The 16,399-nt window shown below is 37.3% G+C and overlaps 1 protein-coding gene across 1 annotated transcript in view; it reads left to right on the top strand.

Moving 5' to 3' along the window:
* Positions 1 to 16,399, top strand: part of ME1 (malic enzyme 1) — a 154,591-nt gene that overhangs the window by 118,388 nt on the left and 19,804 nt on the right. Inside the window, exons 8-9 of the mRNA XM_030267522.4 lie at positions 9,729 to 9,826; positions 11,617 to 11,730. Of these exons, the coding sequence (XP_030123382.1) occupies positions 9,729 to 9,826; positions 11,617 to 11,730 (212 nt within the window). The remainder of the gene's footprint in view (positions 1 to 9,728; positions 9,827 to 11,616; positions 11,731 to 16,399) is intronic.

The following is a 16,399-nucleotide window of genomic DNA, read 5'->3' as shown; positions in this document are numbered from 1 at the left end:
CTTTATTTAGATGTTCACTCTTCGGGTTTGGATTTTTTTTAATAGTTTAGTATGTGAATGGCTTTCCCCATATAAATTACTGACTTCTTTGAGCAAATGTCAAAGTTCAAACCTGGCTATACGTTCTTGGCTTTTTGCCACTTCAGTGACCACTGCTTCACTGTTCATCCGTGCAACTGGATTGATAAATGTCAAACTGTATTTCAGTTCTTAATCTAACAACTCAGTTAAATATTCATGCAATTTTCCTCACAGTCTCAGTTTTAGACAGATATGATTCCCTTGACTCTCTTTTTCCCATCTGAATCATTTGTGGCAGCTGGAAAAAGGAAAATATCTAGGGTGGGAAATGTCAACAAGGGGGATTTCCCAGTGCTCAATTTAAACAGGCATCTTGTCCCTCCCTCCTGAGAAGACTGACAAGTAGGGCTGAAGTGGTGTGTGCTACTACTCGGGTTGCCTTATATCTGCTCAGGAAGAGAGCACTGGAAAATAACTTTCTCTAGGGAAGTAAGTGTATAACTTCCTCTAGGGCACTGGCTCCCATCCTTGAGAGGAGTCTGGAGTCAGATGAGCTGCTAGAGACAGTAACCCAGAGAGGGCCCTCAGTTTCCAGCTGCCTCTTATCCCTCATGTTTCCTTGGGTATATGAGGTCAAAAATGGAAGTTAACCTGTTTTCATTTCTCATGGCTTTCAGTGGCACTTTAAACCAACTATTAAGAGCTGGAGTTTTCCAGAAGTCTTTACTGAGTCATGCTGGGGACCTAGGTCATATTTCAGTGACTCAGTGCGTGGCAGTGGATTCAACTAGCCCTTGTCTTACTGGTGTTAGGGACTTGACTATCAACATGAACCATGTTCCTGTTATAAGCCTGGCTGAATTCTGCTTCTGCATCTGAAACAGATTATGGAGGACAACCTCCCAGATGGGAAATAAACTAATTACAAAATGTCATTTCCATTTGTTAGAAGCATGGTGCTTCCTACCCTGGAGGGTCTGAGTGTAGCCATGGCTACAGCACTTCATTATAGGAGGCCAAACTGCATCTGGACGTTTCCCTGGTTGTTTAGAGGCCCAGTTCCCACAGGGAATTCCCTTTCCTTGCAGGATGAAGGTCCTTAATCCAAATCAGAAAGAGACTCAAGTAGAACGTGGTTTCAGAGAAATGGGAATTTTTCAGCAAAAGTGTACCAACTATGGGTAAACTTACTTGACGAGGCCTTTTGCGTGTTTGCATTTTCAAATCACTTCATTCTCTCTCCTGCACATTGCAAGGAGGTGTCTTGTTGTTCAGAAGTGTTGGAAGGTTTCCCTTTGGCTTTTGTCTCAGCTGCTGTAGCAGCTATTGGCCTTCCTTAGAAGTGCAGCCATTTGCAGTCTTTTAATTTATTAGTTTTCTGCAACCTAATTTGTGCTTATGGGGCCTTTGATATTTTTACAAACAATGCGTGTGACTTCTGGGTGATCTCCATCCTTAATATTTGTGTAGCTTCCAAGAGGTGAAAGTGGATGCATTTATTTCTGGTCTCTGTCATTTGTCATCATATCTCCATAGTTACCTTCAGTAACTTTTTTTTTTTTTTTTTTTTTAATGGCATGTCATCTTCTCCTGTAATATGGAAGTAGAATAACAGCCCATTGATCTTTCATCACCCTTCCTCTTCCAACTTTATAAACCCTAAGGATCTTTCACCTAGCAACTATAATGAGAATGGATGGTGCTAACTTCTTTATCAATCCTTTGAGATTTTCAGATTATAAATAGCACGACTTTTTCCAGGCTACTTGAAAGAGTGGCTTCTCTGTATGCAAAGTTGTATTTTCCACAGCAAAAGCTGACAAGTAGTGCCAGGCCAATAAAAGCAGAGAAACATAACACTGCATCTAATTTGCCATCATCTTCTGAAGATAGTGATTTGCCATCATCTTCTGAAGATAAGGCTTACATGGTATTTTAAGCACAGTTTCTTCTAGTACTAATATTTTTCAAGAGAAAGCTACTTTAAGATCAAAAAAACCATTTAATATCTTTCATAGAAAGACTTGAGGATTTCTTTCTTTATATAAGATATTCAGAGAAAGGATCCCTATATATCTTAGTGATGCAATGAGGACCTTTTAGTATCTAAAGTCTAAAAAATACCCTAATATATGATCCTGTTTTCTGACAGACACTAAAATAGATAAAGAATACATGGCAAGCTGCATGTACCTATCTGCAAGTACTGACTTGGACAAATGCAGTTGCCCTCTCTTAGCTCACAGCTATTTAAAGGTCAGCCTGCCCCTAACTTATTATTGCAGAACATTTGGAAAAAGTCTGCCAAAACACTGATCACAGAAAACCACTAGAGATTGGCCATTAAGGATTACCTGTAAACATATTTAAGAATTTCTGGAAACAGTCTCAATCCCTGCTACAGTATGGTCACATCCTTTACACTGGAGAAAGCTTTGTAACTTTTTCTACATTACCTCTCTGTACTCAAGGAATTTAGAACAAAGGTGAACAGGATTCTGACCAAATGGTATAAATCTGTATTGGAATAATAAGATTATTTATACTTTAGCATTTTAGAAAACCTCTTTGGTTTTGGATAGGTGATTAATTTCTTCCCTCTAAAATTATAATAATTTCTCCATATTTGTATTTTCAAAATATCATTTTACAAACACAATAGCAATGTTTCCTTAGGGAGAAAATATTCACTTTTTCCCTTGGATTCCATCTGTTTTTTTTCTAACCACAAATCAGCTTGATGGTTTTTTTTCCTCTCTCTCTGAAATACTGAGACAGATTATTGGAAATTAAAATCAGAGAAAGCTTTTAGTTAAAACAAATACTTTTATCTGGTTTTAACTATTAGAAAAACTTTTCCAAAACTGAGGGGGGTTTGATCATAATTTCCCATATGGGAGAAATACGAATTAATTTTGTAATGTCGAACTTCGCAACATTTAGAAATTTCTGAATTAGGTCAGATCGCTAGCTGTGCTCATCTCCAATATATTTAGGAAGGACATGTCATAAGAAACGGGTGGAATTTTCTAAAAGATATGATACGTGATTTTTTTTTTTCTTTTCAACCTCTGCCTGGGAATGAACCCATGGGGCCTGTGTTACCAAACAAAGCTGTTTCTCAGGATGAGAGATGTTCTCTGTGTGACCACCCTCGAAGGAAGCAGGCTTGGGATTCACAGTTTAAAAATTTCCTTAAAGAAACGAATCAGTTCCCTTGCCTGCTGCAGGGAGGTTGAATAAGTCTCTTAAGATCTGCTAAAACCAAAGTCCTAGGCACAAGGCAGTGCTGAAAGCCTGCTTGTGCGTGGGATTGCTTGGGCCACACCTTCCTGCCTCTTGTAAACCCAGGGTGCCGTAGCGCTCCCTTTCCACACCCATTTTGACTTTGGTGAGTCTGTTGAAGGAGTTTTTGCTACTTGGGCACAGTCAGTTTGCAAGTCTTAATAGATGTGCATTTTTCCTGTGGTGCACATGGTGCACCTTGTGGTCGCTGATTGCAGTCATTGCTGACATGGATACATTTCATATAGTGGCATAAATTTCTCTAGCCTTGCTGCCTTTATGTTGGTCAATTATTTCAATTATTAGAATTGTTTTGATCTTTTTTCCCTTCTGTACTTAAAAATTGTCTCAATTGACAATGACAAACTTCTGTAGTATAAGACAATATATGTAAAATAAGTGTTTCTCTGCTCTGTAATACTGGAGTTAGAGTTCTTGTAACTTCACTGTGCCCACAATTGCAGTGCTTTCCCCCACAGTGGATACAGGGACTGTATTTTATGCCAATAAAAATATTTATACTGAGAGATTACACTGGATTGGAATTAACTGCGGTATCCGTCATGACCTTAGATGTCATTAGTTTTGAACAGCTGTGTTGTTTGATTGCATCAACATTTTATGAAAAGAAAGAGACGTAAAGTAAAAAATGTAGACCACATGTAACTTAATATAATTATTTAATTTTACATTTTATTTTAAATATATGTTGAGTGTTCAGCTGACTGCCATTTGAATAACTAGGAAAATTATACCTGGAAGTTATGTTGTGGCCAATTCAATGTTAAATCAGTGCCATTCTCAGAAATCAGAATTTCTGTGTTACAAACATTGTCCTTTTTAAGACTCTATTATTTTAACATTAATATAAAAATTTATACATTTGGTACCTGGAAATTTCAGTTCTTGAAATCAAATTGTAGAGAAGATTTTGGATTTGTTGTTATGGCTGTGATGGGCATGGAGCTTCCAATTCTTTCTCTGACCAAGATTTTGAAAAATGCAGAGTGGAATGACATGTAATAGCTCAGGTATTTATATCTCAAATTCTGATAAGATATGCAAACTGTAGAAAACTTCTTTCATAGACATGTGCTTTACTTTCAGAGACATTTGCTTTCAAGTGAAACATGCTGAGATTTTAAAAATGAAATATGTTTTTTAATAAAATAATTTTTAAAAAATCCTATTAGGACATATGCTGTAGGGTTATGTGAAGTATACTTTTCTTTCAGTATATTCAGGATATCACCACTTCATTATTCAGTGGTAAATTTACATTGAAATCAGTATGTTTTCAAGTAAATACCCTACTCTAGCTTTTGTGTAATTTTCCATGTGGATACACAAGCATGTGTATGTACAAGTATTCATCTGTTTCTTTTTTTTTCCTCATTATGGGCTTAAAAAAGAAATCTATTTTTCCCATGTTTGGGGCAGCCAGCTCCAGGTGGCCCTGCTTGCTTCAGCAAGAAGTCACACTAAATGCCCTCCCAGCTTCAGCCAGCCTGTGCTGCTGGGTCTCTGTATCCTTTTCCAAATATGCCAAATGGTTGGTGTTTTAGACAGGCTACATTTCTGCTTGCCTACAGTCTTTCCCCTCTTTTCACTGCCTGCTGCAGAGCAGGGCAGTGTGCACACACAGCTTTGAAAAAAGGAGAAAGAGCAAGAAAAAGGAGCTCCCATCTCTTCAAAGAGTGGCTTTTCCAGCTACCCACAGCTGTAGCATTTACCTCTCTAGCAACTTAGATCTCACCTTTTTCACAGAATTTTTACTCCCCTTTTTCCCTGTAAATGTAGGAGATGGGAATGGATCTTTTTCCCTGGCACTCTGTGAAGTGCTATTTGGGTGGCTGGCAATGTTAACATGTGATTTCTGTAATGCTTTGTATTGAGAAATATGAGTTCTACTTTTACCACTTCCTAATCTTTTAGTCCAGAATGAATATCTCAGATTTTTGTGCTGCAGAAATTTTGTGCTGCAGAAAATCTCTCTTATGGTTTGCTAGCTTTTTAAAATGAGATAGTTAAAATTGCATAAAGGAACTATTAACATTTGATTACAAGTTTTATTTTTCGAAACTTTAAATAATGGACAAAGGCTTCAGTGCAATAAGTCCTTTCTCACTAATTTAAATTGAATTTCATCCGGTATAAATTAAGTTCTCATTCCCAACATTCTGGGGCTTTTTCCCTCTTTTTTTTTTTTTGTTCAGTTATATCTGCTGAAAAAGTACTCTGTGCTCCCAAGCATTTATAGTGTGTCAACCCCAAAAAGTTGTGGATTTCGTTTAACATATTCATGCTCAGTTGTGCAGTTTACTGTAACAAGCCTAAAGAATCCTGCACAGAAAACAAAGACTTGGTATACAATAGTGTACCTTGATATTTCACATCTATTGTGTTTATACAAGACATGACTTACCTTCCTAGAAAGCTATAAAGAAATGTTTACTGTTGCAGCAGTTGACACTGTTTTAAGGAAAATATCCTTTGTTAAATTTGCTTTGATTAATGATCTAGAAATCTGTGGAGAATAGAATGGGTTTTTAAAATCATACTCTTGAGAAATGTCTATTTTATCCTGCATAGAAGGGATTTAACCTGTGCTCTGGCCAAGCCAATTCACCCCTTCCTACAGCGATGACAGTCAGAAAAGTGACAAAATTCTGTTTGTGCCTCATGATGTCCGCAAAAAGTGGTTTGCATCTGTCTTGGCAGATGGATGTGAATTGCATTTTGATTCATTTCAAAAACTCGAGCCAGTATTCAGGGTGAAATTTAAGGTCATGGCGTTAGTCAGAGCAGTTCCGGTTAAACAGATCTGCTATTCAGGCTGCCGGAGCCCTCTCCGTCAGTGGGAAGGAGTAAGGGAAGCTGCTGATGAGGAGTGATGACAGCTGCTGCCAGCAGCAGTGACAGTGGGTTCACTAATCTAATAAAATGGGTACTATTTCTTTCAGAGTCAAAAGGCTGAATAAAATTGCTGTGGAATACTTCTAAACACCCTTTTTAGAACAATTCGGTGCAAATAATGATTTGAGAGAAATGTCGTATTTAAGCCTTTATCTATTGCTATTATAACCTCTGTTCTGAATCACCCTCATAATCAACATACAGGTAACATCCTATGCAAATATTCAATGCAAAATGTTATTGATATTCAGTGCAGGATTTTATTTATGTTTCATATATCTTCTGTTTTTCCTTAAAGCAGAAGATCATGTAGTGACAAAGTTTTTAAAAATATCCCAACTGGCAATAATTAATGGCAGTCCATTTTTCTGGCTAGCAAGCTTAGCAACAGTACATCAGCCATGAAGATAAGTGGTATCCCAGCATTCTCATTCGTTCTAAATCTCTGGTGTTTCATTTTGACTCTGTCACCACAAAGCGGCTTGACGAGCAGCTTTCACGGCTCTCTGAGAACTCCTGTGATGGGGACAGGGTGCTGTGGTGGCCACAACTTCAAGAAAACAAGGATCTTACAGTGTTCTAGCTCAGCTTTCCTTTTCAGGAGACCAGAATGATGGTCCTAGAAATAAGCTGTGTTGTGTAGGCTCCCTCCTCCTCCTCCTCCTCTGCAAGCACAGCTGTGTAAAATAAAATAGGAGAAAGAATTTGGCATCCAACGAGACCATGGAGTTTTTTTCTTGCTAGTTATAAGGATTGTTTGGTAGAGTACCAAGGGAAACTGAGAGCACACTCTGACTTCTCTTTTTTGCCATTTTTGGTCTTTGCCAGCTTGGCACTTGCCAGAGGAAGACTTAATTTCATCTGGGAAAGAAAACAAGCTAGTTCTTGGAGACTGTGGGGTGGAAGTGTCTCAGCCTGATGGTTATTGTTCCCAAAGCCATGCCTCAGAGGAGCCATTTTTAAGATTTTTTATTTATAAATCAGGAGCAGAACAAGTCATAAAAATGACTAAAGAAGTAAAAAAATGCCAAATTTGTATGGTCTAATCATTAAGTGGGCTGAGAACAAGGTGTCCTGTATTTCTGATGATTGAAATGAAAAGTCATAATCAAAAGCACTTAACAAATATAATTCTGAAGACACATGTTTTTTAACTGTTTAAGTGGATTTACTTTGAAAGTGACTTTTTAACATTAAAATGTGTTCTTAAATTTTATTAAGCATTACCTTTTATTTTTGAAAAAGTAACCATTCTTGAAACTCAGATGATCCTACCTACAAACCACAGATTCAAACCCAGCCTTGAATAAAAGGTTTACCCAGTACCAGGCTTCTTACTACTTCTGTTCTTTTACGTCCTTTCATTTTAGCTACATATATTTGAAAATCAATGATCTGTGTGCCTGCATTATGAATGCCTGTTCTGAGCATCTCATAGAGTTTAATGTGGGGATTACTGCTATCTCAGCTTTAAAATTCACCTTGTTTCTGAGAAAATAGACTTGTGAATAGCAAATTTAGAGGAGCTGTATATTGAGGGCAACTGTCCAATACACAGATTCTGGACCAAGTGCTTTTGTCAGGCTGGTCATACCTATTTCACCCTTTTTATGAAGGAAAAATGTGAATTCTCCCCTCAACTGTGTGGCTTTTAGGCAATTGCAGTTAGGACAGTGGTGATCAGGAACAGACTTATAGGAGGCAGCAGATCTCCTTCTTGCAAGTTCTTGCAGGCTTTTCAAAATAATTAATGGCCTCATCTTTGATTTCATTGAGTCAGTCAGTGACAGCTGCTGCCCAGAGAAGGAAGAATTCGATTATTATTTCTGGACTGAACATTGCAGGACCTGTGTTCATCTGCCTGTGGTTCAGCTCTCTGAATCAGATAGCCATTATAAGTCTTGAGAGACTGTTGAAACCCATGTTTTGACTTTCAGTACCTAATTGTTAGTGTCTGGACAGCTTTTTCAGTCCTAGAGAAATCAGTGCTGTCTACAACTAATTCTTCAGAATCTCCTCTAAAACCACAACTTTGCTGAAGGTATTATCTACCTCACTACTACATTCCTGTCTACAGGATGTCTTAATGCGATCCAAGTTCCTTGCAGGAGTAGAGCCTGATTTTTTTTTTTATGGGTTCACCTTATGCTTTAGTGACGATAATAATTTGTGAAAAATATAAGGTTGTTGCATGAAGTCACAAGCACATGAAAGAAAGTCTTCCCCTTCCAGTAGGCTTTGTTGGGGAGAAGGAGTCACCTTCAGTCATTGGCTCAGAAGAGCCACATATGAGGACCTGGTGACTAAACTCAATTTCTTGAGCACAGCAGAAGCTGAAAGCTTGACTCAGCAGTGCTGACAATTCACCTAAAGTGCAGTGTAGCAATTTGGGTGCAGCAGTTCAAGTTAAGAAAATTTAACTTTCTGAAAGAGTGAGAAAATTGGTATTGTTTCAGATAAGAAAAGCTAATTGGAATACCATTAGTCTTCAAATGTAATAAATTACTTCTTCCAAAATAGGCTTTCCAGTAGTAGATAAGAGGCAGAAAAGGAATAGGAGAGGAAGAAAAAAATGGTTAGGTTTGAAATTTTCAACCTAAATTTAACCAGTTAAACACTGGAATAGCTTGCTCAGAAGATATAAGAGTATTTGAAAGAAGACCTTAAGGACAAGTTAGACAAAGCTATGTCGGCAGTCACAGAGGTTGAATTTACTCTGCCACTGTGAACAAGTTTGAGTTAGATGCCTGCTTGAATTATTTTTTTGCTCTACTTTTTATTAATAGCTGTTTCTCACAATAAGGACCAAAATTTCTCCATTCAAAGACAGGTGTCTTGTTTTATGGTGTTCTGATTTGGAGAAGGACCTCCCCAGGCTAAATCATAAAAATAAATGTTAGTCTTTTTCTCTGTGTGGCATAACTCAAAGATAGATTTAAAAGGTATCTCCAATGTTTTAGAAGGTACTAAACTGAAACTCCTGTCACAGTGGGCTGAAATCTTAAATAAGGTGGCCTTATTCTTTCAGCTAGTTTAGCTTCTCTCTAAACGTTCAGTTTGATATTCTACTCTGACAAGCTCCCCATGAGAAAGGAAGTTTTATTTTAGCCTTGTATTTTACTGTACTTGAAGTATATATTTTTGAAGAATGAAACTAGTAACTTTATTTTCAGTATCTGGATTTCTTCAAAATGCTTCTCTCTGGATTCTCACATCCTTCATTCTAAAAAAGGTTTTAACTAGAATATTTTACAAGAGTTTGAATGGTCTAGCCATTATACCCATCCATAGAATCAATCTATTTTATTTAATGTTACTCTGATGATATTTTCTTACATTTAACTTTTATAAGAATGAAGTAGAGCAAACTCTAACTCCACTCAACTATTTGTTACTATCCTCAGTACTTGTATCTTTTAGACAAAAGTAGCTGTGGTATTACCTAAAATGTAAAGTTTTGTAATTGTTTCAAGAATAACTGGATTTTTTTTTTTTTTCCATTTCAGGAACTGCATCTGTTGCTGTTGCAGGTCTTCTTGCAGCTCTGCGTATCACCAAGAACAAATTGTCAGATCACACAGTGTTGTTCCAGGGAGCTGGAGAGGTAGGTATTTTTATACATGGGGAAAGTTGTACTATGATGACTTTTACTAATATTTACATTAGTTACATGTGTCCAGTAAACAAGACAATTAAATGGGTAGAATGATTACTAACATCTGCTGAAAGTTGATTTTCAGTGCAAATGTAAATTTACAGAAAAAGCTGTGATCATCTGGTGAAGCCTCGTATTTTTCCTAAGATATTTTTTGGAGATCTGCTCTCTTTTTGGAACTTCAAGTTTTAGCTTGTCTGCTCTAAATTATTGACCTGCTCTCGATATAACCAAGCAAACCACTTTTTGAAAGATGAGGAAATACAGTGGAGAGAGTAAATATAATGTATTTACCTGAGTCAGCGTTATTTAGTAAGAAGTGCCTCTTTGATTTTTTTTGTCATTGAATATAGTTTTTCAGTATTCTGCACATTAAGGTAATCCATTTGCGAAGATCTTTATGCACACTATTTTTTATACTAATTTTTCAATATTAATTTCCAAGCTGCTGACACACAAGTGCAAGCTATACTTATCTACAGTATGGCTTGTCATCTCTCGTATGAAGCCTACAACCCCATGCTGGCTTCTTTAATTTCATTAAATATTTGGTGATATATCTGCAGTTTTCAAAATGGCTTGTATTCATATCTACCATGTCACCACCTTACTGCATCAAGACTATCCATCTCTCTGGAGTTCCTTTTCCCTGGTTTTGTTCCACATTCAACAAGCAGATGAATTAATGGTATAGTGTTTATTTTTTTTTTTTCAATAGTTTTAGTGTGGCTGTTGCTGCAAAGACGTAATGGTAGCTATCACCCTTGCTGTAGAAAATGTTTTTTTATAAAACTACTTATTTCTTAACAAAAAAAAAGGAAGATCTCACTTGGTTCTCAGTGAAAATCAGTGATAAAGAACAAGAAACAGAACCAACCCCAAAAAATACATGTATGGGTCTGTAATCAGAAATATTAAGCAGCTTGTTGCCTGGTTTTGTTGCCTGGTTTTCAATCTGTACCTGTATGGCATTTAATCTGTTGGATGAAATATTATAAAATCCAGTAAGAATGAAAAACTTTTCAGCAAAAGATTGATATGTGCGTTTTTCTTTCCCCTGCTTTGACTGGGAGCACAGCCAAGTCTAGAGTTACAAAACACATGAATAGTGGGTAAAAGGAGGCTTACCTTTCTGATGGACATCTTAGAAAAAGATAAGAGTAAAAGCTCTTGTGTTTTACTTTCTGGCATGCAGACTTATTTCCTTTAGTTTAAATTACAAAAAATTCAAAGAAGAAAAAATATTTCATGTATTCTGAGAGGACTGATAGAATGGTTTGGATTGGAAGGGACCTTAAAGATCATCTAGTTTGACCCCTGCTGTTATGGGCAGGGAAAATTCCACTAGACCAGGTTGCTGAGAGCCCCATCCAACCTGGCACACTTCCAGGGCTGGAACTATCATTATGTGGAATAAATGTTAGTTCTAGCATTTTCTAGTTTCCAGCCTCAACATTTATTGTGCTGTCCACACTCTAAGAGTCATCTGACGACTTACCTATGCTACAATTTATCTATATAATTTAATATTTATCTATGCTATTCTTCTGTATTATGGTTTCTAATTACCAAATGGTAGTTACAGTTCATTAGGTTTATTTTATGAAAAAATAATTATTCCATTTTATTGTTTATTAAAATTAGAAAACTTTTCTAAAATAGTAGGTAAATGAGACATCTGAGCAGGTGATTTCTTTAATTTCTCGTTTTGTACTCTACTTTTCTTCTTTTTCCTTCAGGCTGCATTGGGGATAGCAAATCTCATTCTTATGGCTATGGAAAAAGAAGGGCTATCCAAAGATGCAGCTACCAAAAGAATTTGGTTGGTTGACTCGAAAGGATTAGTCGTAAAGGTAATACAATTTTGTCATTACTTTAAATATCACAATACTGCTTGATTCTGTAGATAAAGACAAGAATATATTCTTTGTGGAAGCAACTGCAACAATATCTCTTTTGGCATAGCGAATTGTTTTTCTTTTCTAAAGTTTATTAAATTAATGACAGACTGTCATGTTACTTGGCGGGGGGGATGATTATGCCTGGAGTTCCTGTTCTGTTTCTATTAGGGATGAGCACATAATGAAGACAATTTTTCAGCAGTTCATTAAAAAACGTGTAAGCAAAGAAATGTTCCACTTTGGGGTTTAATATTTCCCATCTAAATGCGACTATTATTTGTTAGCACAGTCTTGGACTGTGTAGGTATAGGCACATACTAGGATAGCAGGCAAGTCATCCTTCTGTAAGAACTGAGATGCATTGCAAAAAGCTTCTCTGCCCAGTGATACAGCTCATGTTGCAGATGTTGTGGTCTGCACTGCTATCAACACTGGTCAGAATTTGAAGCTGCTGAGAGACTTCATCAGTCACCCTTACCTCATTTCTTCCATGTGCCAAAATAAAGAAATGTATGAATTCCTGTGCCAGAATAAAGAAACTGGTGTGTTTTAAAAGGTGGTTATGTATTTAATAGTTTGTGAGCTACTTAAAGGAAACAGATGAGAGACCAGTTGCCTTTGCTTTTTTACCTTGCTGGTCAGTTTGCAGTATTTGTGGTCATCCTTGTTGATACCATACTTCACAGTGTTCTTTGGCTGTCTGACATTAAAGGTCTTTTGTAGTTCAAACAACTGTACCTCGGGAGGATGCATTCTGTAGGTGGTGTCTGCTGGCTTATTGAACAGCATCATAGCACCTTTCCCTCATACTGTTAAAGGGAAAATGGTACAATCATAGACATAGAGATGGGCAAGTATTACTATGGTCATCTTGGTCATCTCTTGCCTGATAAGGTACAGAAGAATGCAGGTATCTAGGATACAGATTTCCTCCTCCCCCCCCCCCCCCGCCCCCGTGCTTTATTTGTTTGTTTAATGCGTATTTTTAATCCTTTTGGTTTTCATCTAATAATTTTGAAGTGATTTTATGTCCAAACAGAAACGACTGAAGGCCTGTGTAGTCTGTGGCTGCAGAAACCTTGAGGTTACCTAAGAGTCATTGGGTTGCACCATTTCTTTAACCAGAAAAACTGGGCATATCAAATTATACAATTGAACTAAAGTCACCTCCTAGGGATTAAGGAAACAAACTAACAGGAGCAGAAGTGTAGGAACTTCACAGCCCTGAAACAGTAAAAGAGGTCTCTGCTGCATGTCCGTCCAGCCGAGGTGGTTAGCTAGCCTTTCTCCTTTCTTGTTGCTCCCGGATTTCTTGTCCCCGTCTCTTCACACCTCTCACTGCTAATTTGCCAGTCAGCTGAGAATCCAGGTTGTTGCTCTTGGTAAGCAGAGACTCATTCCTTTCATAGGTTCTACATTTTTAGTGACTCGGTGACTGCATTCTTTCCTCCACACCTTTGAGCTTCTGCGCTCTCAAGCAGTGCCAAAACCAATCAGTGTCTCACACAGCCTCGATGTTCCTTTCTTCTGCTTATTCTTCTTGGTGGAGCTTTAATTTGGGTTTTGTCCAAAAAGCAGTCCACTGAATTTCATGTCCTGCCTGGAGTATATTTGTGAACTACTTGTGATCGCCAGACATAACAGCTGTCTGAGGTAGATTAGGGCTGAATTTGTGGCCAGATGTTGATGCAAGCAGCGGGAACTGATGGTGCATATTCCAGGTCATTGCTTGTGTTCCTGGAAGACCTGGCAGCACCAGTTTTCCCATCTGGCTGTCCTGAGGGGCTGGAGAATGGGTGGGTGCTTGCTGCTGTGTTGTGTTTCAGGGACATCTGTCAGTGCAAGGCCTGGGCTGATATAAGGAAATGTGTCCTTGGTCTAGGGCTCTGAAAGTCTTCTCTTGGCTCTCTTCTGCAGCAAAATGTTCCCCCACCGAAAAGTTAAAAGAAAAAAATTGGCAAAATACCCTCCCTCAAAAAAAAAAAAATATAATGTAAGCCTCAAGAGGCCTGAGATTTAACTGCTGGGAAGTTATGTATACAGTGAATAAATAATTAAACTATTCCTGGTTCCTTTTTCTGGCCTGATAAAGAATGCTGTGATTTAGGTCCACTTAGGAAATTATTTTGGCGTTAGCTGATTGCAGAAAAATGCTGCAAGGCTTGAAGAACTTCCCAAACTCGGAGAAATAAGATAAGAGAAGTAAAATGAGGAAAATTTTTTAGAATAAAATAAGAAGAACGTTATTATTACAAGCCCTTTCATTATTGCAAAGATAAGAATTACCAAAATCAGAGCACAGATCACCAGTTAATCAAATTTTGCATAAACTAAACTGACACTTATTTCTTACTACTAAGGACATGTATCAATGGAAACCTGATAAGAGTCCCTTAAAATTTGCCTCACCAAAACCTGTTTGATCAAAAGAATTTTATGTGAAGCAGGCAGACATTTTCAGTGCTAGAAATATTCTGATCAGTTGCTTTAGCAGTATGAGAAATAACAGAATTGCTGAAGACTCAGCAGTTAGTTTGTCCAACTAAACTAATTTTTACATCATTTATATTCTATGCTGGCCTTTGATCATTAATTTTGCAATGTGTTATTATAGATTTAAATATTGTTTCTCCTTTCATCTACTTTCTGTAGAATTTCAACCAATTCTAAGAAAAATGACCTGGTAACTGTTGTTGACCTGGCTGCAGTTTCCACCTTTTTCTTCTTCCCCCACCCTCAAAAGCTGCCACGAAGTCGCTTATCAGGCTTTTGTTGCTGAATTTTTCCTTTGTGGCTTTTTAATTTTAGTTCAAGTGCAGCTGTGTTTTCATTCTCCTGTTAATTTTATTTTCCCCCCATGGGAACCATCTGTTTTCATTAAACCAAGGCTGATGACCAACTTTTCTGCTATGTTGTGGTAAAAGAGCTGGTGATGGAGCTGTGTTTCTTCTACTGTCCAGAGCTGCGTTCTGTAATTCCATCTAGAGAATTTACAATGTTGTAGATACCAGTTTGGGGTTGTTGTTTGGTCTTTTAAAGTTTGTTCAGAATGCTTTCACCTTTTGAAACTGTTTTCCAAAGCTGGGTGAGGACGTTTTGCACGTCATAATATCATTAGAATTTTGCCACTTAAAACTGTATGACTTTTTGAAACTTACTGTCTTAAGTATCCCAGTGCATTCAAATGGAAATTTTAATGCTTAATTAAGAGACACTTTAAAGTTGGTTTTGCATTCCTGTGTACTTGGAGATTATACATAATCAGTTGGGATTCATCTGTAGTTCTTAATTTCTGAATTATCACACAATCCAGTCTGTCTGATGAATCTTTATTTACCTATATAAACACATTGGTGGGTAATATCTTCCACATTCCATTCCCCTATTCTCAGTTTCCCATATTTTTTATCTGTTAATCCCACAGATTACCTAAGTGTGTGATGTGTGGTGAACATGTTTTGTGTCTTCTTTAAAGCTGCCATAGTGTCATGTTTAGCTGTATTAGTAGCCAAGTCTTAGTCCATGAACTTTAAAGACAGTAAATTCTTTTGTGTCAACTAGTTTAGAAGAGGCAGAATGGGAAAATAATGGAATATTCATAAGATTCACCATTGTCTGAGCATTTCAGTAATGTGCTGCAAAGGCTTTTATTGCTCTTTTAAAGGCTTTTTATTGTTTTCTAAGGCAATACCAAGAACAGGGTAGGGTGATAGGCAAGAGAGTTCTTGGAACTTCCTAGGAATATGCCACAGTTAATAAGGCAGTTAATTTTTAATGTTTAAATGGACTTCATAGAAACTTCCCCCACCCTCTGCCAAGGATGGCTGCTCCTGTGCTGAGGATGGACGGGGAATGTTCCTGGACTGCCAAACGTGCTTCTCTTGCAGCAAAGTTTTTCTGTAATTTGCAAGGCAGCATTACATTTTTGTACACCATATAAACTCTAGTGCACGAAAGTTGTTCCTTTGCAGAGGGATGAATGTCATTCTTAATTTTAAAGAGTAAGTCACCATGGAGAAATGTTCCTTTAAACAGTTTTGCACTCTATTCCTTCTAGTTCAGCATAGTAATACTTGTGTCTAGTCCAGTGATTTGTATTTTAAATATCCCTTAGATGTGTGATCTTAAAACCTGTATGACAAGCACAAGAATATTCTGAGGTCTGATGACTGAAGGTCTCAGAATATTTATCTTCTAGTATCAGAGGAAGACTGAAATAGATCCCAAAAAATTAACAATTTCTGTGGTCCTGATTAATTATAATGGAGGTAACCAGGTAAACCTGTAGATAATCGCATAAAAGGATTTCATTTTTCATAGTCTTTCCCCCATTTTATTATCGCTGGCAATTTTATTTGCAAAATATTCTCACAACCAACTGACTGGTATGGGATATGACCCTGATTAAAGTTCATGGTTTGGTCAAAGCTGAGTTCAGTCTTTGCTTAGAGAATGATGGAAGAGAAAGGGGGACATTTGGAATGATACCAGAATTTCAGTGCCAGACTCATATAACAAGTGAAAGAATTTTCAGAGCTCACAATGAAATATCATAATATCAAACTGAATCCCATCCAGACTGTCTGTTACTGATTTTTTTTAAAAAAATTATCAATAATCA

The sequence above is a fragment of the Taeniopygia guttata genome, chromosome 3, assembly GCF_048771995.1.
Source record: "Taeniopygia guttata chromosome 3, bTaeGut7.mat, whole genome shotgun sequence".
In the NCBI taxonomy this organism is placed as follows: Eukaryota; Metazoa; Chordata; class Aves; order Passeriformes; family Estrildidae; genus Taeniopygia; species Taeniopygia guttata.
Note: the sequence above shows the minus strand (reverse complement) of the source record. Positions and strands in the feature narration are given on the sequence as shown.